This window comes from Cnephaeus nilssonii (assembly GCF_951640355.1).
Source record: "Cnephaeus nilssonii genome assembly, chromosome: 6".
Lineage (NCBI taxonomy): Eukaryota > Metazoa > Chordata > Mammalia > Chiroptera > Vespertilionidae > Cnephaeus > Cnephaeus nilssonii.
This window is the reverse complement of record NC_137077.1, coordinates 101,004,975-101,032,270: the sequence shown is the minus strand read 5'-3', so window position 1 is coordinate 101,032,270 and position 27,296 is coordinate 101,004,975. Positions and strand designations below refer to the sequence as shown.

At 42.7% G+C, this 27,296-nt stretch overlaps 1 protein-coding gene across 11 annotated transcripts in view; it reads right to left on the bottom strand.

The window, feature by feature from the left end:
• PSPC1 (paraspeckle component 1) overlaps positions 1-25,691 on the bottom strand; it is a 141,576-nt gene extending 115,885 nt beyond the window's left edge. For all 11 annotated transcript variants that reach the window (XM_079773988.1, XM_079773990.1, XM_079773991.1 and 8 more), the window contains exons 1-2: positions 25,137-25,691; positions 10,759-11,060 (exon numbers count right to left, since the gene is read on the bottom strand). In XM_079773988.1, the coding sequence (XP_079630114.1) occupies positions 10,759-11,060; positions 25,137-25,502 (668 nt within the window). In that variant the 5' untranslated portion in view covers positions 25,503-25,691. The remainder of the gene's footprint in view (positions 1-10,758; positions 11,061-25,136) is intronic.
• Positions 25,692-27,296: the final 1,605 nt, after the last annotated feature.

Genomic DNA, 27,296 nt, shown 5'->3' with positions numbered 1-27,296 from the left:
ATTAGAGGGCATGCGGGAGGCAGCCAATCAATGGTTCTCTCATAGATGTTTCTATCTCTCCCTCTTCCTTCCTCTGTCTAAAATCAATAAAAACATTTTTTTAAATTATATGAAAAAAAAATTTAGCATCAGACTAAACTTCGCCACTTTTTAGCTGAGCAATCTTAAGCAAAATACTTATTATCTCTGGCCTAATTTTCTCACCTGAAACATGGGACAAATAATAGCCAGTGTTGCTATGGAAAGCTAAGAGATCATGATTTTGAAATATCTGACAAATAAAATATTCAACACCTTGCCCATCCCATTAAAACTGTTTTTCAATTATTCTAAAAGTTACCTGTGAGAACTGGTTAAATATTTACCAATTCCTACGCGAGAGCTGGTTTGGCTCAGGGGATAGAGTGTCAGCCTGCGGACTGAAGGGTCCCAGGTTCAATTCCGGTCAAGGGCAGGTGTCTGGGTTTCGGGCTCAATCCCCCGTAGGGGGTGTGCAGGAGACAATCGATCAATGATTCTCTCTCTCCTTTCCTCTCTGAAATCAATAAAACATTTTAAAAAATACATATGTGTCTATATATGTACATATATATATATATACATACATATATATATATATATATATATATATATTTTTTTTTTTTACCAATGCCTAGCTATGACTTTAAAAAAAAACACCAATTAACCAAAGTTAGCAGTGGGGGAAAATACTATCACATGCGTTGTCTATTGCTTTCATTCCTTCCCTCATTCATTTATTAAATAATTACTATAAGCTTACTATGTGGTTAGGAATTATTAGAATACTCCTTAATCAATAAAGAAATTTAAAAAAAAATAGAATACAACTGCTAGGATTATAGTATTAAACAAAACTAAGTCCCTGCTTTTGTGGAGCTTACATTCTGTCAGAGAGAAAGACATACAAATTAAAACCGTAAATGCTCTGAAGAAAAAAAAACTTGAGAGTAAAGCATGGAGAGTGATGCTATCTTAATGTAATACAGTCAGGAGATAACATCCTAGCAAAATTTGGGGGGAAAAAAATGGAAAATCAAGGTCTATCATAACTGAGAGAAAATTCTCTAAGCAAAGGAGATAAGACCAAAGTATCTGAGAGAACAAGTTGGCAGTGTTGTGAAACAGCAGACATAGCACAAATGCTTAACCATCTAAAACAAATTGAACAATGGTTTACAATTCACCAAACTAAGCTGGTGGGGGCAGGAAACAATTTTTTTACATAGTCTTTGTATCCAATTCCCCAAACCCTAAAACAGTTTAATGATTCCAAATGATAGCACAGCAAGTACCAGAGGTGGGCACAGTCTGAGATAAAAGGAATCAATGCAATCTATATATATAAAGGCTAAGTGACCGACTGTACGTCCATCTAACCAACCGAATGGCCGGTACAAATGACAAGCACTGGCAATTTAAAATAAACGTTGACACGTGCATGTGCAATACATATAAAGCTTGGCACCAATCACATGCATGTGTTTTGATCTGTCACTGTTGATCGTGAATTTGGATGACACTTCTATTTTAGAGAAAGGGCAAATAGCAATATTAAAATATTTCTTCTAATTAATTTCCTTTCATTGTGCACGAATCCGTGCACCGGGCCACTACTAATCAAATAAAAACCTTATACATCAAATACAGTCTATAGACTAAGGATGAATATCAAGAACTTCTTGATTTCTAGGAGAGATTAAAAATGTCAGGAAAGTAGGGGGATGCTGCATGGACATGATCCGAGGAACAAGATGCAAATTACAACTGAAATATGTAAAGGTTTCCTGAATAATCAATGGAAAACTCACAATAGAGAACGCTGATACCCAAGGACCGAAGGTGGAGACTGCATAGAGACTGGTAGGCGGGGCGGAGGCAGGAAAGGGATGGCAGGGAACCCAGGGACGGAAACTGAAGTCCCGGAAAAATATCTCAGCAGTCAGGAGAGGGGGGTAGCGGGGAGATGCCACTGAGAACTCTGGGATCTAATCCCAAAGCTGATCTCCCCAGCAGAGAGCATCTAACAGAGGAGGGTATCCACTTAACACCTAGCAGTGAAAAACAGTGGGGTGCTGTCTGCCAGGGAGTGGCAGCTGGAAGATCAGGTACCCTCATAAAGGGCCAACTCACAAAAATTCCCTGTGGAGCCACCCACCTTGTGCTCTAGCAGAGGGAGGGTGAAGTCGACTGGAGCTCTGAGAGCAGAAAGGAGGGATAGAGCTCAGAAGGCAGACACCCCAAGCTTCCTGGGCTGAGTCATTCCCTCACAAAGTGGAGGACGTCTTTCCCACACAGACATCTGCCTTGCCTGTGGGAAAGACAGTTGACACATCCTACTGAATACCACCTTGCCCTGAGGCCACATAAGAGGTTAAAAGTAACAATTAGCCTCCAAGCAGAAGCAACAGCCCCACTAATGAAAAAACTCTTCCCACAGATGAGGACGATTGCCTGGGGCCACTCAAGTCAAAATCCTATTAAGTCTATAGACAGAGGCAGTCTCTGAAGGCTTTGAGTCTTTGCCTAATCCAATTAGTCAGAAATAGCTTTTAACACTGTCCACTGTCCTGCACTAGAGATTGAGAAGTGTAGAGGACCTACCTAAAACATAGTCACAAACCCAAACAGACAACCAAAATAGGAGACAAAGAAACAACCCTCAGATGAAAGAACTAGGGAATTCTTCAGAAGAGATAAATGAAGCAGAAATAAGAAATGTATCTGAAACAGAGTTCAGAGTAATGATGTTAAAAATGCTCAACAGACGCAGTGAGCGCCAAAGCCTTGCTGCACCAAGACCCGGCACATAAACGTGTCTCCCGCACAGCAACTCTTCCTTTATAGACACAGAGGGTCCGCACGGCCAATTGGCCTGGAGGACAATTCCTCCCAGTGACACCAACAACAATCAAGACTTAACTATACAAACAAGGACCAAGATGGAGGCATAGGGCAGAAGCCTGATTGCTGCCTACCACAACAATTTTGAGACTACGACGGGAGAGCAGAGCAGACACCATCCAGAACCACCGGAGGGCTGACTGAGAAGATGCTCTACAACTAGAATAAAAGAGAGGGGTACGCGGGATGAAGCTGATGCCGGTGACCCAAAGACCACACTTTAAAAACTACGGCTCAGGCGACACAATGGCGGCCTGGATCGTGCTCGGCGCAGTTCCCCCAGCGGTCTCCGGCTGAGGGGAAGGCTTCACTCGCTGCCGAGCACGGACAGACGAGCCCCTGGGAGACATGGGGTGGGAGACTACGCGCTTGCTGACCTCCGAGTCCTTCAAGAAGCTCAACGCCCCGGAAGAGGCCAGGTGCACACACTCGGCGACCGGCCACAGCTGCAGACCCAAGGGCCGACGCAGCCACTCCGGACCAGCCCGCCGCCGCGCACCGGGCACACCGGAGCTTCGCCGAGCCCGCCGCCCAACGAGTTCTGCGGTGGCTGCCCTGGAACTCTGAGAAAATGGCCGAAGGAATTGCTGAGAGGGAATTGACCAACAGGAATTGGGATCAAGAAGATGAAACCCCGCTGGGTCCTAGATCTGGGTGAAGCCGCGTGCCCCTGGGTCCGGGTGAGGCTGGGAACTGGGTCAGGGTGAGGCTGGGCCCCGGGTCCGGGTGAGGCCACGTGCCCCTGGGTCCGGGCAAGGCCATGCGCCCCTGGGTCCGGGTGAGGCTGAATCCTGGGTCTGGGCAAGGCCATGCGCCCCTGGGTCCGGGTGAGGCTGGGTCCCGGGTCCGGGTGAGGCCGTGGGCCCCTGGATCCGGGTGAGCCTGGGTCCCGGGTCCGGGTGAGGCCGTGGGCCCCTGGATCCGGGTGAGCCTGGCCCCGGGTCCAGGTGAGGCCGTGGGCCCCTGGATCCGGGTGAGCCTGGGTCCCGGGTCCGGGTGAGGCCGTGGGCCCCTGGATCCGGGTGAGCCTGGGTCCCGGGTCCGGGTGAGGCCGTGGGCCCCTGGATCCGGGTGAGCCTGGGTCCCGGGTCCGGGTGAGGTCGTGGGCCCCTGGATCCGGGTGAGCCTGGGTCCCGGGTCCGGGTGAGGCCGTGGGCCCCTGGATCCGGGTGAGCCTGGGTCCCGGGTCCGGGTGAGGCCGTGGGCCCCTGGATCCGGGTGAGGCCGTGGGCCCCTGGATCCGGGTGAGCCTGGGTCCCGGGTCCGGGTGAGGCCGTGGGCCCCTGGATCCGGGTGAGGTCACGCGACCCTGGGTCCGGCCGAGACCAAACCAGAGGGAGTCGGACCTGCATTACCACCATTTGTCCACCAGCCAGAGCTGAGGGGTCAGTGCCGACATGTACTCATAAGGAACTGGTGGACATTGATATTGGGTCTCAAAAGAACTGTTGGTCCAGAAAGAAACTCACTACAGACTGATTCATTTGCCTGTCAGCATAACTATTATTGCTCCTCGCACATTCAATTCTTATAAGTATATCTCTAGTGACACATGATTTCGCTCATCTAGGGGAAATGATGAACAACATAGAGTGATGAACAAGAACAGAACCAGAAACAAGGAGGCATCGATCGGACTATCGGGCCTCAGAGGGAGGATAGGGGAGGGTGGGGGGAGGGGGGAGAGATCAACCAAAGGTCTTGTGTGCATGCATATGAGCCTAACCAATGCTTAAGTTCAACAGAGGGTTGGGGCATCCATGGGGAGGGGTGTGGGATGGGAATGGGGGGATGAGGACAAATATGTGACACCTTAATCAATAAAGAAATTTAAAAAAAAAAAAATGCTCAACAGGCCCTAACCGGTTTGGCTCAGTGGACAGAGCTTCGGCCTGCAGACTGAAGGGTCCCAGGTTCGATTCCAATCAAGGGCATGTACCTTCGTTGCAGGCACATCCCAAGTAGGGGGTGTGTATGAGGCAGCTGATTGATGTTTCTCTCTCATCGATGTTTCTAACTCTCTATCCCTCTCCATTCCTCTCTGTAAAAAAATCAATAAAATATATATTTTTTTAAATGATCAACAGTATGAAAAAAGATATTAACAACTATGAAAAAAGAAGTCATATAAAGAATGACATAACACAAATAAAGAACACACTGGAAAGAATACACAGCATTGGGGGAAGCTGAGGATAGAATCAGTGAATTAGAAGACAGAGTTGAAAATATCACTCAATTACAGAACCCTTTAGAAAGAAACAATTAAAAAACAGGAGGACAGCTTCAGGGAGCTGTGGGACAATGTGAAACATAACAATATTAGAATAAAAGGTGTGCCAGAAGAAGCAGAAAGGGAGAAAGGAATAGAGAAGGTGTTTGAAGAAATAATTGTAGAAACTTCCCTAACCTGGTAAAGGAAAGTCATTCAAGTTCAGGAGGCACAGAGAATCCCAAACAGACCCATGCCCAGACACATAATTAAAATGCCAAAAATTAAAGACAAAGAAAGAATCTTAAAGGCAGCAAGAGAAAAGAAAACTGTTAACTACAAGGAGTTCCTATAAGGCTGACACCTGATTTATCAGAAACACTACAGGTCAGAAGGGAATGGCATGAAGTACTCAAGGTAATGGAAAGCAAGGATCTGAGACCAAGATTACTATATCCAGCAAGGCTATCATTCAAAATAGATGGTCAAATAAAGAGCTTTCCAGACAAAAAAAAAGCTAACCGAGTTCATCACCATCAATCCAGCATTATAAGAAATGCTAAAGGGATTGCTGTAAGAGATTGCTGAGAAGAAAAAAACACAAGAGAGAAACCTAGCCATACAGAATTAAAATGGCTATAAATAAGTACCTCTCAATAATAACCCTAAATGTAAATAAATTAAATGCTCCAATCAAAAGGTGTAGGGTAGCTGAATGGATACAAAAACAAGACCCAACTATATGCTGTCTATAAGAGAGCCACCTCTAAACAAAAGACACACAGAGGGTGAAAGTGAAGGGATGGAAAAATCTTTCCATGAAAATGGAAAAGAATAAAAACTGGAGTACCAATACTCATATCCAAGAAAATAGACTTTAAAAGCATCATGCTAAGTGAAATAAGCCAGTCAGAGAAAGATAAATATCATAGCATCTCACTCATTTGTGGAAGATAATGAACAATATAAACTGATTAACAAAAATAGAGCCAGAGAGGGAAAAATATCCTAGAATAGAAGTAATCCTATTATTTGCAGGTTTTTAATATTTCCTACAACTTTTGTGAAATCATACTATGTTAGTACAGTTCTGATAATATTATTATACTTAAAATCCATTTATTTTTGAAATATTAATGTTTATTGCATGTAATATTATACGTAAGATCATTTTTTTGAATAATTGGTGTTTATTGCAGGTAACATTATCATATTTAAAATCGTTTTTCTTGAGATATTAATGTTTATTACATGTAACATTATTATTTTAAGATCGTTTTTCTTGAAATATTAGCGTTTATTGCATGTAATATTATTATATCTAAAATCGTTTTACTGGAAATTTAAAAAAAAGAACATCAGCAAACTGAAAGAAAAGGCATATTAATATAGCAACAGGTTTAATGACTATTGTAATTACATAAAATTAATTTTAAGTAAATGGAGAGATATACCATATACATGGATTGGAAAATGTCAATACTGTGAAAATGTCAGTTTCCCCAAATGAGCTGTAGACTCAAAGTAATTACAATCAAAAGCCCAGGAGAGCCCTGGCCGGCCGGTTCAGTGGTTAGTGTCAGCCTGCACATGGGAGGATTGCAGGTCCAATCCCCACCACCCCCCACCCTCCGGAGTGCTTATGGGAGGCAACCAATACATGTCACATAAATGTTTCTCTCTCTCTCTCTCTCTCTCTCTCTCCCCTTCCTCCCTTTCACTCTGTCTAAAAGCAATGGGAAAAAAAATATCCTCACTCCTTGGGTGAGGATAAAAAATAAAAAAGGCCCAGTAAGATATTTAATTGACAAACTGATTTTAAAACACAGTAAGGTTATAAAAAGAAAAAATGATAACCAGAAAAAATTTGAAAAAAATAAATAAATAAAAGTTGAATGATACGACCCGATTTCAAAGCTTAGGCTAAAGAATGTACAGTACAGGTGAAGGAAAGAGAAAAGAGTGCAGGTTTTCTTTTCCAGACTTTTAATAAAGATAAAAGGTAACGAAGAAGAAATAAATACTCTTTCCAATTAATGGTGTTAGAACAAATGGGTATCTATATGAAAAAAAAAATGAATTGTTACCTTATACTCCAAATGGATTACCGGTATAAATAAAAAAGTTATAAAATTTCTCAAGAAAACACAAGAAATGCTTTATTACCTACCTTAGGAAAGGCAATGATTTAATACAATGTTACAAAAAGCACAAACAAACCATAAAAAATATATATTTGATAAATTAGACTTCAAAAAATATAAACATTTCTGCTCTTTGCAGAACACTATGAAGAAAATTAAAAATGCACAGTCCAGGACAAATAGTCCTAATATACACCTGTTCCCAAATTTGTTAATGCGATAAGACAAACCACCCAATTAAAAAAAAAAAGCTTTCAATACTTTACAAAAGATAAAAAAAGAGTAAAGAGGACATGAAAAGATATTCATCATTAGTCATTAGAATATAAAATTTAAACCACAATGAGACCCATTGTGTAGATATTCTACACTCAAAATTATCTAAAAGACAGAGACACTATGAAGTGTTTATAGAGATATGGAGCAACTAGAACTGTCTCATTCAATGCTGGTGGGAGAGTTAAATGGTATAACCATTTTGGAAGGGTTTGGCAATTTCTTTTCTTTTTTTTTTAATTTTTTTGTTGTTGATTTCAGAGAGGAAGGGAGAGAGATAGAGAAAGGTAGAGAGAAACATCAATGATGAGAAAGAACCACCGACTGGCTGCCTTCTGCACGCCCCCTACTGGGAGGGGGGCGGTGTCAAGCCCGCAACGCAAGCATATGCCCTTGGCCAGAATCGAACCCGGGACCCTTCAGTTCGCAGGCCCACGCTCTATCCACTGAACCAAACCAGCTAGGGCTTGGCAATTTCTTATAAGGGTGAAAATATAGCCATTAACTCTTAAATGTACCGAAGCCACATGAAAGCATAATGTTCACAAGTCTTATACACTAATGCTCATCATAGCTTTATTCGTAATAGTCAAAATTTGGAAGAAATTTGAATGTCCACCCTTAGGTCACTGGACAAACTGTGGTTATAACCATATGATGGAATACAACTCAGGCATGAAAAAAGAACAAAATACGAATACAACGACAAGGATGCAATCTTGTAAACATTACACTAAGCAAAATAAACCAGACACAAAAGAGTACATACTATAAGTTTCCATTTTTATGAAATATTAGAAAAGGAAAAACTAATTTATAGTAATAGAAAGATCAATAGCTGTTTAGGACAGGGATAAGGAGTGGGGAATAAATGCAAAAGGACACAAAAGTACTTTTGTTGGATGATGGAAATATTCTTTATCTTATGATGGTACGTTGTGTGAATACATATGACTTGTTAAAACTGATTTAAAATTGAGTGCATTTTGATGTATGTAAATTATACCCCAATAAAGTTGATGAACATGTCATTCTTTCATTTATTATTTAAACTAGAGGCCCAGTGCACGGAGGCGGGGGGGGGGGGGGGGGTGTCCCTCTGCCCGGCCTGCACCCTCTCCAATCTGGGACCCATCAGACATCCCTCTTGCAATCCGGGACTGCTGGCTCCTAACCGCTCACCTGCCTGCCTGCCTGCCTGATTGCCCCTAACCACTCTGCCTGCCAGCCTGCTCACCCTCAACTGCCCCCCGCCGCCGGCCTGCTTGCCCCCAAATGCCGCCCCCACCAGCCTGATCACCCCCAACCGCCCCCCGTGCGAGTGTGCTCGCCCCCAACTGCCTCCCCTGCTGGCCTGCTCACCCCCAACTGCCCCCCCTGCTGGCCTGCTCCCCCCACCTTCCCTCCTCACTGGCCTGCTCGCCCCCAACTGCCCCCCTGCTGTCCTGATCACCTCGAACTGAACCCCACTGACGGGGTGAGGGGTTGAGGGCAGTTTTCAGACTGGCCAAGCCCCCCAGTGGGGACCTTCAGGGTGGGGGTCCCTACTGGGGTACCTGGCCAGCCTGGGTGAGGGGCTGATGGCTGTTTGCAGGCTGGCCAAGCCCCCCAGTGGGGACCCTCACCCCATGGGAGTGTGGCCAGCCTGGGTGAGGAGTTGAGGGCTGTTTTCAGGCTGGCCACGCCCCCTGGCCATCCAGGCTCCCAGCCTCTCCTTTTTTTTTTCCCCTGGCCTCCTTGAGCGGAGGTCAGGGCCAGTTGGAAACAGGTATCTGGGATTTATTTATATTCTATAATTGAAACTTTGTAGCCTTGAGCGGAGGCCAGGGCAGGCAGGAAGCTTGGCTTCCTCCATCGCCAGGGGCAACCCAAGCCTCCTGCTCGCTCCAGCTCCATGGCCGCTGCCATATTTGGATTAATTTGCATACTCGCTCCTGATTGGCTGGTGGGTGTAGCAGAGTGATGGTCGATTTGCATGTTTCTCTTTTATTAGTGTAGATACTAGAGACCCGGTGCATGAAATCTGTGCACTGGAGGGTGTCCCTCAGCACAGCCAGCACCCTCTCCAATCTGGGACCCCTTGGGGGACATCCCTCTCACAATCCAGCACTGCTGGCTCCTAACCACTCACCTGCCTGCCTGATTGCCTCTAACCACTTCTGCCTGCCAGCCTGATTGATGCCTAACTGCTCCCCTGTCAGCCTGATGGCCCCCAACTGCCCTCCCCTGGTGGCCATCTTGTGGCGGCCATCTTGTGATAACATGGGGGCAGCCATCTTGTGTTGGCCATCTTATGACGACGTGGGATGGCCATCTTGTGATGACCTGAAAGCTTTACGTGAGGGTGACACCACCTAGGCTTTTATTATATAGGATAGACATACCTTGTTTTATTGCACTTCATAGATATTGTGTGCTTTTATAAACTGAAGTTTGGGGGCAACCCTGTGTCCAGCAGTCTACCATCATTGCCATTTTTTTTAAATATATTTTATTGATTTTTTACAGAGAGGAAGAGAGAGGGATAGAGTTAGAAACATCGATGAGAGAGAAACATCGATCAGCTGCCTCTTGCACACCCCCTACTAGGGATGTGCCCGCAACCAAGGTACATGCCCTTGACCGGAATCGAACCTGGGACCCTTGAGTCCGCAGGCTGACGCTCTATCCACTGAGCCAAACTGGTTTCGGCATCATTGCCATTTTTTCAATAGGATTCGCTTTTTTTAAGCAATAAAGTATTTTTAAATTAAAGTATGAACTTTAGACATAATACTATTGCACACTTAATAGACTACAATATAGTATAAACGTAACTTTTACATGCACTGGGAAACCAAAAAATTCATGTGACTTGCTTTATCACCATATCTACTTTATTTTATTGGTTTGAAACTTAACCCAAATTATCTCCTCTATAAAATTTTGCTTTGCATATAACAGATGTTCAGAAAGTTAAATGAAAATCATAATCTGAAACATTCCTAAGATTCAAGTACAAATCCATATACTTAAATTAGATGAAAGTATGACCCCAATTCCTAGAGGTACACAAAAATTCCTTATTAATCTTCACTGAGTCTTTACTCAGTACCTACTGACCATATGCCAAGACAGTATGAACTACAAGGAAACACAGAAATCCAAAACAGAGAGAAACCCATATATAACTGCCTAGGAAATAACAAGATATTTAAAACTTACGTTGTCAGCAAGAATGCCCCATCACCACATCTTTCCAGAGCCTTTCGTGCAGGAGGTTTCGCTGCAAATTCTACAAAACCTTTTCCAGTAGCTCTACCGCGATCATCCACAACCACAACCGCTTTCTCTACTGGACCAAACTGGGAAAATGCTTGCTCTAGAAGCTCATTGGAAACAACTGGAGAAAGGTTCTTGACAGTCAGGGCTGCTCCATGTGTAGCAAAACGAATTCGGAGAGGTCTGCTCTTCAAAATGGTGCCATCCAGCTCTGCTTTTGCAATTTCAGCCAGTGTTCTGGATTCCTTTTTAGGAGGAAAAAAACACTTTTTAATGATATCAACACAAAAAATTAAAATAGTGGTTTCTAGGGAGACTCACTGGGTAGCTTTATGAAATGACTGATAGAACCACTTTGTTTCTGTCTCTTTCAATTTTGGTAGCACAAAAATAATTAAAGTTAATTTTAAAAGTTAATTAATTTTAGCCCCACCACTGAGTGTCAGACCTAAGAACCAAGAGGTCACATTTCAATTCCCATTCAGGGCACATACCCAGGTTGCTGGCTCGATCACCTGTAGGGGGCATGCAGGAGGGAGTCGATCAATGATTTTCATCATTGATGTTACTATCTCCCTCTCTCTCCTTTCCTCTCTGAAATCAATAAAAATATATAAAAAGTAAGTAATTTTAAATGTTCTAGAAAATCCCAAGCCCAATCTCCTATTAAAAGCCATCACTTAAAGGTTATCTGCTCATAAAAAATTACACACTGCTAATTATTCCAAGCAATATATTTTAAAGTTCCTATATATGTTAAAAGAAATACTCTACATAATTACTATTCAAGACCAAGTACCAATTACTATTACTAGAAACTACTGTAAAAACAAAATGTCCATGAATTTTTGATATATCTTTTTTTTCATTGATATTTTAGAGAGCAAGGAAAGGAAAGAAACATCAATGTGAGAGAGACACATTGATGGGCTGCCTCTTGCATGCCCCCTATCAGGTATCCAGCCCCAACATAGTCATATGCCCAGACCAGGAATCAAACGGGAAAACTTTCCATGCACAGGATGAAGCCCAATCAACTGAGCCACACCAGTCAGGGCAATATTTATCAATATCTTAATAAAACATCTACCTCTCCAATGTCAGACAAATCACTTTTTCTTTCTATTTCCATTTTTCTTTTATACTAGAGGCCTGATGCACAAAATTCGTGCAAGAGTAGGCCTTCCTTCCCCCGGCTGCCGGCACCAGCTTCCTTCTGGCTGCAGGCAGGCAACCAGGACCCAGGCTTCCCTCACAGCCCCGGCTTCGTCAGGAAGGACGTCTGGTCTAATTAACATATTACGCTTTTATTATTATAGACTAAGAGGCCAACCACTTGCCTGCCTGCCTGATCACCCCTAACCCCTCTGCCTGCCTGCCTGATCACCCCCAACTGCTCACCTGCCTGCCTGATAGCCCCTAACAACCTCTGCCTTGGCCCCCGCTGCCTCGGCCCTCACCACCGCAGCTTCGTCCGGAAGGACATCCAGAATGATGTCCGGAAGGTCGTTCAGCTGTCTGGTCTAATTAGCATATTAAGCTTTTATTATTATAGATTATCTGTGAAAACTAACAGGTATTGTTAATCACTTCTGCAGAAATACTTTCATGGGCTACACATTTCTCAGCATTATATTGAAAAGAAGCGCACACACACACACACACACACACACACACACATTCATGGTTTATAAGAGTTCTCTCCATTTCATAGAAAAGTGCACATGCACTTATAAACTAGAAATCACAAAAGATGATACTTCTTGAAAAGAAGGTATAGAATGTAAGCATACAAAACAATAAACAACAAACTGGTAAACTTACTAATGCAAGTATGTTCTTTTTCTTTGTGTTGTGAGAACTCTCCAGAGAGATGTAAAAGAGGCTTCATATGCATTCGTAAGAGTACAAATATACTACCTTATGAAAAAAGTCTGAAGGTCACAAGAGCTCTTTATTCAACCAGTAAAATGTTAACAACAGCTTCGAAGTACTACACTTATGCAAAAATCTATCTACAGAGCTAATATTACAAAGACAAATGAATCCAAACTTTTTACAGATATTCAAAATGGACACTTTGTTTTTTACACTTAATAGAAGTAGTACTAGCAAATATTTAATGAGTAACTAACTAGGGATAGTTACTATGTGTTTAATATATCATATAACCTGTGATATGCTGTGAAGTACATTTTAGGAATGGAGTCTTGAATTTAAATGCTGTCAGGTATAATTGCGAATAGGAAGGGACACAAGGAAATGTCAAGGATGGCGATAATGTTCTATATCTTGATAGGAGTTTGAATTAAACAGATGAATGTAATTACCTAAAATCACCAAATCAACCCTAGCCCGTTTGGCTCAGTGGATAGAGCATCAGGGCAGACTGAAGGGTTCCAGGTTCAATTCCGGTCGAGAGTATGTAACTCCATTGCAAGAGTCAACCAAATGATGTGTTTCTCTCACATCGACATTTCTATCTTTCCCTCTCTTCCACTCTCTAAAAATGGAAAAATATCCTCAGATAAGGATTTAACCTTTTGCACTCGGATGTCGAGTGTGACTCAACACGGTTAGCATCGATAGCAGCTTGTATGTCGAGCCACACTCAACACGTAGTTTCACCGCGGGGAGGGGGGGAATTTTTGTCTATTTTTCCAGTATCTTTTCTTGTTTTCATTAGCATGAAAGGACAAGTAAAATGTAAATGCCGTCTCAACTGATGCCACCACCTAAGCTTATCTTTTGCATAGGCAGCAATCTTGAGTAGGAGGGTCCAAGGCATGAGTCGCTGCATCATGCCTTTTTGAGCTTGCATCATCTTCCCTTGGTAAAAGCCTTCATCTTTTCCTCTCCTAGGTTTGTTTAGGTTTCTATTAGCATATCACAGATGTTGTCATGACACAGGGTTTAGTTGGATGATTGGTTTGCCCCCTAGCAGTCGCACGTTCTGAGTGAATTTCCCCTCCTCAGGATACATAAGTTTTCCAAAGACATAGAAAGCAGCGATGATGAATTTTACTTCGAAAACGAAGAAAAAAGTGAAAAATGTAATAGTGACGAAAGTGAGTTCTCCAAGGATGCAAGTGGAGATGAACAAATCGCTGGTCCTAGTGGAACTACAGAAAGGAAAAAGTCCCTTGCTTCGCCCAAAGATCTGGCTGAAAGTACTGACAGTGACAGTGACATTGAATTCATAAAGGCAAAACGATGACGCACAATTGTTTATTCGAGTGAGAGTGATGGAGATATAGGTGATATCATTGAGAATTCGGGTATAAGACCCAGTGAAAGTTACGTTTCCAGGGGAAAACAGGAAAAAGGAAAGTGGACATCTACATCTGTGAATGACAAAGAGCCTAGCAGAATCCCTTTCTCCACTGGTCAGTTACATGTTGGACCTCAAGTTCCTTCTGGATGTGCCACACCAATAGACTTTTTTCAGTTGTTTTTTACTGAGACGTTGATAAAAAATATAACGGATGAGACAAATGAGTATGCTAGGCATAAAATTAGCCAGAAAGAACTATCCCAGCGATCCACTTGGAATAATTGGAAAGATGTGACGATAGAGGAAATGAAGGCTTTTCTTGGTGTAATACTAAATATGGGTGTATTGATTCACCCCAACTTGCAGAGTTATTGGTCCATGGATTTTGAGTCTCATATACCATTTATTCGATCTGTTATCAAAAGAGAAAGGTTCTTGCAAATATTTTGGATGTTACACTTGAAAAACGACCAAAAGTCAAGTAAAGATTTGAGAACAAGAACCGAGAAGGTAAACTGCTTCTTGTCATACCTTAAATGAAATTTAGGGAGAGATTCTGTCCTGGAAGAGAGATTGCTGTTGATGAGGCTGTTGTTGGTTTCAAGGGAAAGATACACTTCATCACATATAATCCTAAAAAGCCAACAAAATGGGGTATTCGTTTATATGTCCTCTCAGATTCAAAATGTGGTTACGTACATTCATTTGTCCCTTATTATGGAGGAATAACATCTGAAACGTTGGTGAGACCTGATCTCCCTTTTACTAGCAGAATAGTTTTAGAGCTTCATGAAAGATTGAAGAACTCAGTACCTGGTTCTCAAGGTTATCATTTCTTCACTGACAGGTATTACACTAATGTCACTCTTGCAAAGGAATTGTTCAAGGAAAAAGCACACTTGACAGGGACAATAATGCCCAATAGGAAAGATAATCCACCTGTTATCAAACATCCAAAGCTAATGAAAGGAGAGATAGTGGCTTTCAGGGATGAAAATGTAATGCTTCTTGCATGGAAAGACAAGAGGATAGTCACAATGCTCAGTACATGGGACACTTCAGAGACTGAGTCTGTGGAAAGGAGAGTGCGTGGTGGTGGGAAGGAAATAGTTCTCAAACCCAAGGTCGTGACCAACTATACAAAGTTTATGGGGGGTGTTGATATAGCTGATCAATACACAGGCACATACTGTTTTATGAGGAAGACTCTAAAATGGTGGCGTAAATTGTTTTTCTGGGGGCTTGAGGTCAGTGTTGTAAATTCCTATATATTGTACAAAGAATGCCAAAAAAGAAAAAATGAAAAACCGATAACGCATGTGAAATTAGGAAACTAGTACATGATCTTGTTGGAGAATTCAGAGATGGTACACTAACTTCCAGGGGTAGATTATTATCCACTAACTTAGAGCAACGTTTAGATGGAAAGCTCCATATAATCACACCTCACCCTAACAAAAAACACAAAGATTGTGTTGTTTGTTCTAACAGAAAAATCAAAGGAGGAAGAAAAGAGACAATTTATATTTGCGAAACATGTGAATGTAAACCAGGTCTTCATGTGGGTGAATCTTTCAAAAAATATCACACCATGAAAAATTATAGAGATTAAAATTACTCTTTGAATGTATCAATAATTTAAAATATAAAAAAATCCAAGTAAATAAGTTTGTATGAAAAGGAACTCCAGTTTTTTATTCTACTGCCGTGCTTTGTAAAATCTGGGGTATTTAAAAAAATTAAATCCCGAGTAGAATAAAGGAATCGAGAAAAAAGCAAGCGAGTGCAAAGGGTTAAAAAAAAACCACCAAATCATACACTTACAAGTTGTGCATTTTACTATATGTAGATTTCAAATACCTTAAAAAATAATACTGGCCAGCCACAGCGGTTCAGTGGTTGAGTGTCTACCTATGAACTAGTTCAATTCCCGGTCAGGGCATATGTGGTCAGGGCACATGTACAGGTTGCAGCTAGATCCCCAATGTGAGGCATGCAGGAGGCAGCCGATCAAAGACACTCCCTCATCATTGATGTTTCTATCTCTCTCTCCCTCTTCCTCTCTGAAATCAATAAAGATGTATTTTTTTAAAAAAATACTGGACTTTAGCATTTCAGAGTCATGGACTAATGAATAAAGAGAGATGAACCAGGTATGTGAAATAACATATACAGCCCAACTAGTGTGGCTCAGTTGATTTGGAGCATCATCCCATGCACCAAGAGGTCCCAGGTTCGATTCCCAGACAAGGCACATGCCCAGGTTAAGGGCTCAATCCCCAGTAAAGGGCATGCAAGAGGCAGCAGATTGATGTGTCTATCCTGTAGATGATTCTCTCTCTTCCCCTCCCTATCTATGAATCAATAAAAATATTAAACATAAAATAACATATACCAAAACATTTAACTGTGGAATCTAGGTGATGGGTGTATGCATATTCATTTCTGTCTCAAATATTTTATAATAAAACTAGAGGCCCTGCACCCTCTCCAACCCGGGACACCTCGGGGGATGTCCAACTGCCAGTTTAGACCCACTAACGCCCCTGCTGGCCTGGTCACCCCACACAGCCTGCTGTTCAGTCGTTTGGTCGTCCCTCACTAACCCCCCCTGCCGGCCTGGTCGTAGGCAGCCATCCTGTGAGGGCCTGAGGGTTGATTTGCATATTACCTCTTTATTATATAGGACTAGAGGCCTGGTGCATGAATGCATGCAAGGGTGGGATCCAGCTGGCCAGTACCCCAATGGGGGCTGATCAGGGCCAGGCAGTGGCGGGGAGGGGACGCGGAAGGTTGGCCAGCTAGCCCTGCCCCCAATCGGGGTAGAGGGGGCTGATTGGGGATGGGCCAACCAGGGTAGAGGGGCAGTGGGCAGTTGGGGGGGCTGATCAGGGCCCCCATCAAGCTTGGTTGGCCGCCGCAGTGCATGTCATAGCGACCGGTCGTTCTTGTTCCGCCGTTCCGGTCGCTTGGCTTTTATATATATAGATGTTTGGGGGCAGGAGGGTAAGAGAACATGGTGAGGCCTTTGTAAAATTAAAGAGTTTTGTTTCTAGAGAGAATCACCTCTTCAGATCCAGTCAGATAAATTTCACATCATCTTTATTTTGTTGTTGTTAATCATTCCCTGAAAATATTTTTCCCATTGATTTTTAGAGATGGAGGGAGAAACATGGATGTGAGAGAGACACATCAATTGGGCGCCTCTCGCAAGCACCCTGACTAGAGCTGGGGATCGAATCTGCAACCCAGGTTCATGCACTTGACTGATAACTGATCCCAAGACCCTTCAGTGTTCAAGCCAAAGCTCTAACCACTGAGACCACCATCCATGGCTTAGCGTGGGTGTTTTTCTTTTTTAAGGGAAGCGAGGAATCTCTATTTTTATTAAATCAAGTAATTCTTCACTGTTGGCAATGAGTTCAATTTCTTATACTTCTTGGCCCAAGGAAAATGTTTATGCAGTCAGAATTTCCAATTCCATCACTCTTTTTTAAAGTTTATGTTGTTCATGATTTTAAATAGCTCCACATCAGGGTTTATTTGTGTGTTTTGTTTTAAGTATATTTTTATTGATTTTAGAGAGAGGGGGGAAGAGAGAGGGAGAGAGAAATGACAGGCTGCTTCCTGTACACCCACTACTGGGGATCAAGCCTGCAACCCATGCACGTGCCTTGACCAGGAATAGAACCAGCTACCTCTTGGTGCATGGGACAATGCTCAACCAACTGAACCACACTGGCGAGGGTTACATCAGGGTTTTTTAACCTCAGACCACTGACATTATGGGAAATATAATTCTTGCTGGGGGTAGGGGCTGTCCCATGCATTATAGGATGTTTAAGTCAGTAGAACCAACATGCAGTTTTAACAAACAAAATGCTTCTAGACACTGTCAAATGGCTTCTGGGAAGCAAAACTACCCCATTGAGAACCACTGCTCTAAATGTGTGTTGAAATATTTGTAACCAATTAAAAATATATATCTGAAATGAAACCAATGATTTCTTTACTTCCTGCCTCAAAATAATAACTTTTTTTGTTATTGTTACTAATTATACTCACCCAATGATATTTTTTCATTGATTTTCTAAGGAGAGTGGGAGGGAGAGGGGAAGAGACAGAGAGAAACATTGATGTGAGAAAGACACATCCAGCCGAAACCGGTTTGGCTCAGTGGATAGAGCGTCAGCCTGCGGACTGAAAGGTCCCGGGTTCGATTCCGGTCAAGGGCATGTACCTTGGTTGCGGGCACATCCCCAGTGGGGAGTGTGCAGGAGGCAGCTGATGGATGTTTCTAACTCTCTATCCTTCTCCCTTCCTTTCTGTAAAAAATCAATAAAATATATTTAAAAAAAAAAAAAAAAAAAAGACACATCCATTGGTTGACTCCCGCACACACCCTGACCAGAGCCAGGGATTGAGCCTGCAACCCAGGTGCGTGCCCTTGATTGGAATTGAACCTGGGACCCTTCAGTCCACAGCCCACGAACACTCTATCCACTGACCCACACTGGCCAGAGCTACTTCAGAGTTTTGTTGTTTGTTTGTTTTTTAATATATTTTATTGATTTTTTACAGAGAGGAAGGGAGAGGGACAGAGAGTTACAAACATCGATCAGCTGCCTCCTGCACACTCCCCACTGGGGATGTGCCGGCAACCAAGGTACATGCCCTTGACCGGAATTGAACCTGGGACCCTCCAGTCCACAGGCCGACGCTCTATCCACTGAGCCAAACCAGCTAGACTACTTCAGAGTTTTTTAACGTCAGCACCATTGACATGGGCAAGATCTTTCTTGGGGGGCGGGTCGCTGTCCACTGCATTGTAGGATGTTTATGTCAGTAGAACCAACCCGCAGTTTTGACAAACAAGAATGTCTCCAGAAACTGTCCAATGTCCCCTGGAAAACAAAACTACCCTATTTGAGAACCACTTCTCTAAATGTGTATTGAAGTATTAGTAATCAATTAAAAATACATATTTGAAATGAAACCAGAGATTTCTTTTAACTTCCAGCATCAGAAAAACTTTTACCAAGTAGTTATTATATTCCAGCCATTCATTATAACATTATCCTTGCCAAGTCTTATGAAGTAGGTTCTATTACTATCCCCACTTCACATATATGGAAACAGTCCTAAAGATGTTGAATTTACCTGCCCAAGATCACACACTGCAAATGCTAATTTGAATCTATGCACAATTCACAATATCCACCAATACAAATCCTACCTTCCAGCTTGTGTCCCTACATCAGTCTGCACAAAAGGTAAAACTACAGGTTCTTAACTGAAAGGAATACAAAAAAGTACAATAAAAATAACAAGAAACTAAGTGACTACCTAAAATAGAGACTGCTTGAACTAGAATCTAATGATTACCAGAGAATCCTTTCCAAACCACATGATCTTTTCTCTCATTATTAGTGGTTAAAATACCCCACTGGAAGAATACTAAGTTAATAAGTATAAGGAAACCCACTGATGCAAAATGGAAATAGCCTTCAAGTCTAGTCAATAGAAAGTTGATTAAATAACTTACAGTATACATTCATACTGTGAAATATTGTCATTAAAAAGAATCTAGCCTGGCCTGAGTCACTCAGTTGGTTAAGCAGGTCCAGTGCACTGAAAGGTTGCTGGTTGATTGCCCAGCAGGGCACATACCTGGGTTGCAGGTTCAATCCCCATTTGGGACACGTATGGAAGGCAATGGCTCAATGTTTCTCTCTTACATCAATGTTTCTCTCTCTCTTATCCTTCCTCCTCCTCTCTCTAAGCATGTCCTCAGGTGAGGATTAAAAAATAATAATAATCTAATGACACAAAAAGATGTCAAAGATATAATGAAAACTCAAAGCACAATACAATGTATAGTCTAGTTTGATTTTTATGGAAAAATATACAAAAGTTAAGTGATCATGTTTAGTAAGTGTACTAGGGGGAGGAAGATCTTTCACTAGTGTAAAATTATAATTAAGAGAATTTCCCTGAAATAAAAGATGACTTGAAATTACGCTGAACAGGCCCACTAAGTACATTTTGCATTGTCTAATTAATATTTGAACATTCTATAAGAAGCATACATTAGCCCAGCTTCAGTGGCTCAGTGGTAGAGCATCAACCTATGAACCAGGAGGTCACAGTTTGATTCCTAGTCAGGCCATATGCCCTGGTTGCGAGTTCAATTCCCAGTGTGGGGTGTGTAGAAGGTAGTGAATCAATGATTTTCTCTCATCATTGATGTCTCTCTCTCTCTCTCTCTTTCCCTCTTCCTTCCTCTCTGAAATCAATAGATATATTTTAAAAATAAAATAAAAAGCATGAGGGAAGAGGGTTTAGTCCTCCATAATTAAATATAAGTAAATACAGTTAATTTCTAATTCTTTAATTAGAACAATGGTTCTCAAACTTTAGCATCAGAATAACACCCAAGCCCTGGCTGGTGTTGCTCAGTTGGTTAGAGTGTCATCCCATACACCAAAAGTTTGCAGATTCGATTCCCATTCAGGGCACATACCTAGGTTCCTAATTCTGTCTCGGTTGAGGTGTGTACAAGAAGCAACCAATCAATGTTCCTTCCCCTTTTCTCCTTCCTCAATCCTCTTCTCTCTGCCTCTCCCCGCCTCCCCCACCTCCCAGCCGTCATCTAAAATGAATAAACATATCCCTCTGGTGAGGATTTTTTTTTTTAAGTAAAAAAAAAAGATGCCCTGGGCTGGTGTGGCTCAGTTAGTTGAGTATAGTCCCATTCCCTGGTTCAATTCCTGGTCAGGGCATATGCCTGGGTTCAATCCCCAGTAGGGGCAGTGCAGGAGGCAGCTGATGGATGTTTCTCTCTCAAAAAAAAACACACATATTGTTTAAAAAAAAAGACCACCACCCAAGATTGTTGGACCCCAAACCCAAAATTTCTGACTTAGATCTAACAAAGGAGCCCTAGAATTTGCATTTCTATTTCTAACAAATTCCCAGTTAACTGACTGTTGAGGTGAGATAATTTTTGAGATGGTATAAGATCAGCACTGCTAGCATGAGTGGTAGGGGAAAATAAGTGGCCTTCATCTTATACTGAGGAGGAGGAAGGATAAGAGAGAGAGAAACATTGATGTACGGAGAGAATGGAAGCTGTTGGACATGGACCCCACTTTTGTGAAATATTGCTTCAGAAATCTGGTTTACTAAAGCTAAAAGTAGGGGCTGGGATTAAAAAAAAAAAAGAAGCCAAAACCGAGTTCAGGTGAAATAAAGAACTTTAACTACATTAAACTAGCTTTAAAATGCACTACAACTTTTGAGTTAATTTATCCAATCTAAATTTGCAGTAACCAGTAAAAACCTAAGCTTTTGGGTCCAAAATTCCACAAAATGTATCCAAAATACAGTCTATTTCATCTCTAATGTACCAGGGGCTCACACTATGGACTAGGATCTTACAAGGAAGTGCTACTTAAATTCCTTCTCTTTGCCCAGCCAGTGTAGATCAGTGGTTGAACATCATCAGTCTATGAACCAGGAGGTCACAGATTTCCCTGTCAAGGTCATCACCAGTGTGGGGCATGCAGGAGGCAGCCAATCAATGTTTCTCTCATCACTGATGTTTGTATCTCTCTCTCCTCCCTTCCTCTCTGAAATCAATAAAAATGTATTTTAAAAAACATTAAAATTAAAACTGCAATTAAAAAAAAAAATTTCTTTCCCCTGCCCTGGCCAGGTAGCTCACTTGGTTAGAGCATCGTCCTGATAAGTGGATCTCTGGTCAGGGCACACCCAAGAAGCAACCAATGAATGCATAAGTAAGCAGAACATCAAACCGATGTTTATCTCTCTCAAATCAAGGAATAAATTTTTTTTTTAATTCTTTTCCCTACCATTATATACTAGTAATGCTGATGCTATACCATCTCAAAAATGTTATCTCACCCTGGGCGGTGTGGCCTGGTTGGAGCATCAGCTAGTATACCAAAGGGTGGCAGATTAGGATTCAATCCTTCGTCGGGGCAAGTACAGGAGAGCAGCAGATGTTTCTCTCTCACATCACTGTTTCTCTCTTTCTCGCTCTAAAATTAACTTTTTTAAAGAGATTCCTTTTTTAAAAATGTCTGACCTCATCAATTAACTGCAAAACTACAACTACCAGTCTAAGAAAATGTATTTGCATTTTAAAAATTAATTGCTGCCCGGGCATGTGTGATTCAGTGGTTAGTGAACATCCTCAAGACAAAAGGGTGGGGTTTAATCCGAGGCCCCAGTTGGATCGTGTGCAAGAGGCAACCAATGGATCTTTCTCTCTTTCTCTCTCTGCCACCACTTTCCTTCCACTCTCGGAGGGGCGGGGGGGGGGGGGGGGGAGGAGAATCAGTGGAAAAAAATATTCTCAGATAAAGATTAACAAACATAGGCCAGCCATCGCTCAGTGAGCATCAACTTATGAACCAGGAGGTTACTGTTGGATTCCAGGTCAGGGCACATGCCAAGGCTGGGGGCTCAATCCCCAGTTGGGAGTGTGCAGGAGACAGCTGATCTAGGTTTCTCTTTAAGATGTTTCAATCTCTCTCTCCCTTCCTCTCTTTAAAAAAAAAGTCAATAAAAACATATTTACCAAAAAAAAAAAAACAACCCCACAACAGTATTTGTAAAAACACAAACCAGATAAAACCAGCAGTATTTTAGAGCCACTACACCATCCCTACATCCACACTATAGCCACTATACCATTACTTACATTCAAATCAGACATACATTCTATGATTTTCCTAAGTAGAAATAAATACATAGTAGCTCAGAAATATTTCAAGCTTTAAAACTTACCTATTAATCACAGAGCTCAGATTAAATAGTAAAGTTATCCATGAAGTCAAATTTTGTAAGCCAAATTCTAATTTCCAACTGACAAATGTTTAACATTCTTACACAAAAATTTAAGGTGATAGGCTTGGAGGGGCACATCCCAAAGGAACAAGGTAATAGCAGTCTCTCTTAGTTGCCCATTTCATAATCTCATAGACTTTTTTTAAAGAAAGAAAAGCAATGAGCTGTGCTGTCCAATGTAGTAGCCACTATTCAAGAATAAATAAAATGTAAAATTCAATTCCTCAGCCACAATAGCCACATTTTAATTACTCAAAAATCACATATAGTGGCCACTATGTTAGACAGCACAGAAACATAGCATTTCCATCATTGTAGAAAGTTCTATTGCATAGCACTAACACACTAAAGAAGGAAAGATTATTAGCTTTAAAGATAGGAAGGAAAAATATTTTCCCATGTAGATAAATTGGCTTATTTGTAAGCATAAGGCTTCCAAAGAGAGGGAAATGCAGCCCTACCATTCCTCCAGAATGTCAGCTTCAGAATAGACCAAGAAAATGTTAAACAGCACCCTATTGGAAAGTTTACTGAAAGTTGTCTATAATACTTTATTATAGTATTCCTAACTTCCTTTAAGAAAATTTTGAGTAGATATATTAAAAACAAATTTACCAAGTGACAAGCTGTTTCTCGAATATCCAAAATATAATAAAGAGCATTTATGATTTTATGTTGAAAATGCATTATTTAACTTGAATTTTAAGGTAACTTCCATGTCTCATTAATACCCTATGAAGATTTACCCTTCTCTTGAGGCCATTTAGATGTTCAAATGTTCTCCCTAAAAGGTACTGTCATTTAATCACAATCAATTTTCTATGCATATTAAAATTCTGCCTTGACCACTCACTGACAGAACCCAATATTAACAGCCAAAGTTCCAAAACAAAGCTTCCACAAATTGCCATGAACATAAAATTTGCGAGTCAAAGGGGGGAAGAGATCAACCGAAGGACTTGTATGCATGCATATAAGCACAACCAATGGACACAAGACACTGGGGGGTGGGATGAGGGCATGCGACAGGGGGTAGGGGAGGCTGGGGGACGGTCAATGGGGGGGGGGGGGGGGAGGAGATATATGTACTACTATATGTAATACTTTAAACAATAAAAAATAAATAAATATTAAAAAATAATTTGAGAGTCAAAGTAGACAACACACTTCTTTGTGCAAACATTACTTTGTGTAAAAAAGCCTCCATCCAAGAAAGATATTTTGTTGGCAAAAATCCAGCATCTAAATATGAATTAAAACAGTGCTGTATAACTGACACTCATGGAATTCACTAGAAAGCACATAGGAAAACCAAGTAGCTGATATTGTGTCCTGTTAGGTGTATATCCTCACCAATCATTGGATTCTTTTAAAAAATACAAGGGAGCCCTAGCCAGTTTGGTCAGTGGATAGATAGAGCTTTGGCCTGAAGACTCAAGGGTCCTGGGCTCAATGACTCCGGGCCACAAGCCTGGGGTTGTGGGCTCCATCCCCAGTGGGGGTTGTGCAGGATGCTGCCAATCAATGATTCTCTCTCATCATTGATGTTTCTATCTCTCCCTCTCCCTTCCTCTCTGAAATAAAAAAACATCTATTTTTTTAAAAAATACAAGGGAGGCACAAATTGTGCAGGCTACTGGATAAATCCCTAAGGGTTAGCCTTAAAAGTAGTAAAGATGCATAGTACTCTAGTATTAAAATGTGTAAGTAAAACAATAGGATTCCAAAGCACGGAACCCTCCCGTGTTGGAGGGGAGACGCATGTTGTCAGAGGCAGTAATTCAGCGCCGACCCCACACGGCGGAGTGCGGGGTGACCGCGGGCCACGCTGAGGGCGGCGGCGTGGGGAGCCCCGGGGCTCCCCGCTAAGGGCTCGCGGGTCTGCGGGAAGCCGGGGCGACAGGGGTGAAGGTGTAGGAAGCAACTTCGCTGGGAGGGCCTTCGGGCACAATGAGGCTTCCGGTGAGAAACGGCTCCGGTCCCCAATTCCTATCCCGTTCGTCCTCCTTCCAGCCCTCTTCGGCCTGGATTCCGCGTTCCCACCCACCGGTTCCCGGGCCCAGCACCCAGCACCCAGCACCCAGCACCCAGCACCCAGCACCCAGCCGGGCCCGGCTAACCGTCAGCGAGGCCGGCGGCTCGAACCGCGGGCGCCCCCCGGCCCCGCACTCACCAGGCGGATGAAGCCGAAACCGCGGTCGCGGTTGATGAAGACCTCGCTGGGCTCGCCGTAGCGCTCGAAGAGCCGCTTGAAGTCCTCCTCCGTGATGTCCGTGGGCAGGTTGCCCACGAAGAGGCGGCAGCGCTGCGTGTACGTCTTCTCGCCCGGCTTGAGGAAGCTCTTGATGTCAATGGTGAAGCCCACCTCCTCCTCCGGGCGCTCCTCCGCGGCCGCGGGAGCGGGGGCCGCCGGCTCCCCCGCCAGAGAGAGGGCCATGGCGGCCGCAGGCTCGCCCTCGCCCGCCGCCGATTCCAGAGCACGCAGGCGAGCCGGGTTCTTCTCAATGCGAACTTGCTTCAGGTTTCCCCTTAACATCATCGGACGGCTTCACCTCGAGCCGGGAAGCAGCCTTAGAGAGGTGTCTGTGGCTCCGTGCCTCCCTGTGGAGACGGCACGGTGGAGGAGAAAGCCCGAGGAGACGAGGGGGTCGCCACGCCGGCAACCGGCAAGCCTCTCCAGCCCACCTAATGCCTGCAGCCGCGGCACGTTCAAAATGGCGCTGCCTCCAGCCGCAGTTGGAAGTGACGCCGACCGCAAGCCCCGCCCATACGTCATCACCAGCTCGGCGGCACGGCGCCTGCGCAGTCTTGGCACCAATGCACCTGAGCTAGCAGAGGCCTGCGCGCAGCGTTACCGGCGTTCGATTCCAGGGTTCCTTGTAGGTCTGACAAATGCAGGTGCCCAAACGTCTAAAACAACAGGGATTCTTGGTTGTACATGTCGAGGGTAAACACTGTGGACTAAAAGGGGCCACATAGTAAACCTGACAAGCTCAGGGGAGGTTTGCGTGGCGGGCCTTACAAACTCAGAGATCAAAAATAACAACAAAAGATGACCTAAAATTAAAAAATTTTAACTAAAAGCAGTTTATGGTAGGTAGTCATGTCCTAGGCTGGCATCTCCCTGACCAAGCTCAGTCCTTACCTAACTGAGCCTGTCTATTGTCTTTTTGCATCTTTGGAATGTCAAAGTAATTATCCTTGTTCTGACCCCTCAAAGCACGGGCACCACTTTGCAAAAGTCACAAATCCTCTCATTGTCGTTGAGTTAATTGTTGACTGTTAACTATCCTATACCCACCTATGTAAAAGAAGTATGTGTCTTCATTTTACTTTTGATCCAATCCCAGAAGTTGCCCTATTTTGCTTTTTCCCACCTCTTTATCACCAATGCATTTCATGTAACCCACATAGGTCTCCTCTTTTGATTGTAATGTATAAAATAAGATACAAAACTGCCATTCTCCAGAGGAGCGGTCACCAACCGGTGGTCTGTGAGGTCCGAAAGGTTGGCGACCGCTGCTCCAGAGCATTATCTCAATCTGTTGAGGTTTTGCTGCCCGGTAATTATTGACAGTTTGGCTCAGATAAAGTCACAAAAACTCTCTATAGGTTTAAATGTTTCTTACATTGACAAAATTGTGCGATGTGTGCAGCAGTGTGTGAAAATATGATATTCTTATAAATATCCAGCCCAATTTTCAGTGACAATGGGAAAATAAAAACCTGCCCATTTTATACACAGCTTTGCATAATGGGATATTTTCCAGTAATTGAAACAGGTGAAAATACATTTCTATTTCAAGAACAAGGTTTTTGTTATATTTTCTAATGAGACACTACAATTCTATAAACTAAGTGTGCCTGTGAAAGCAGTACAGCCAGATCCAGAACTACCAACCTACTTGGACAAGGGTCCACAAATGTTTTCTGTAAAAGACCTGACTGCAAATATTTTAAGATCCGAGAGCCATACAGTGTCTAACAAACTAGCCAGTTCTGCCCAGTATTGCTCTTGGCAAATGGTAAGTCTTCAATGAATGTGAATAAATGAATTCATAGTCACTCTGCAAAACAGATAGTTTTTCATGAAGTTAAACACAGGATGACTTTAGAACAGCAACCCAACTCCTATTTAGCCAAGTAAAATAAACACCTGTATTCACACACAAAAAAATCTATATGCAAATGTTTATAGGGACTTTTGTTACAATCAGCAAAAAACTGGAAACAACCCAGTGAGTGGCTAAACAGTGGTACATTCATGTAATAGAATATACTACACGATAAAAAATAGAAGTCTTGGAACAACGCCCCTGAGCTAGCACGGGCC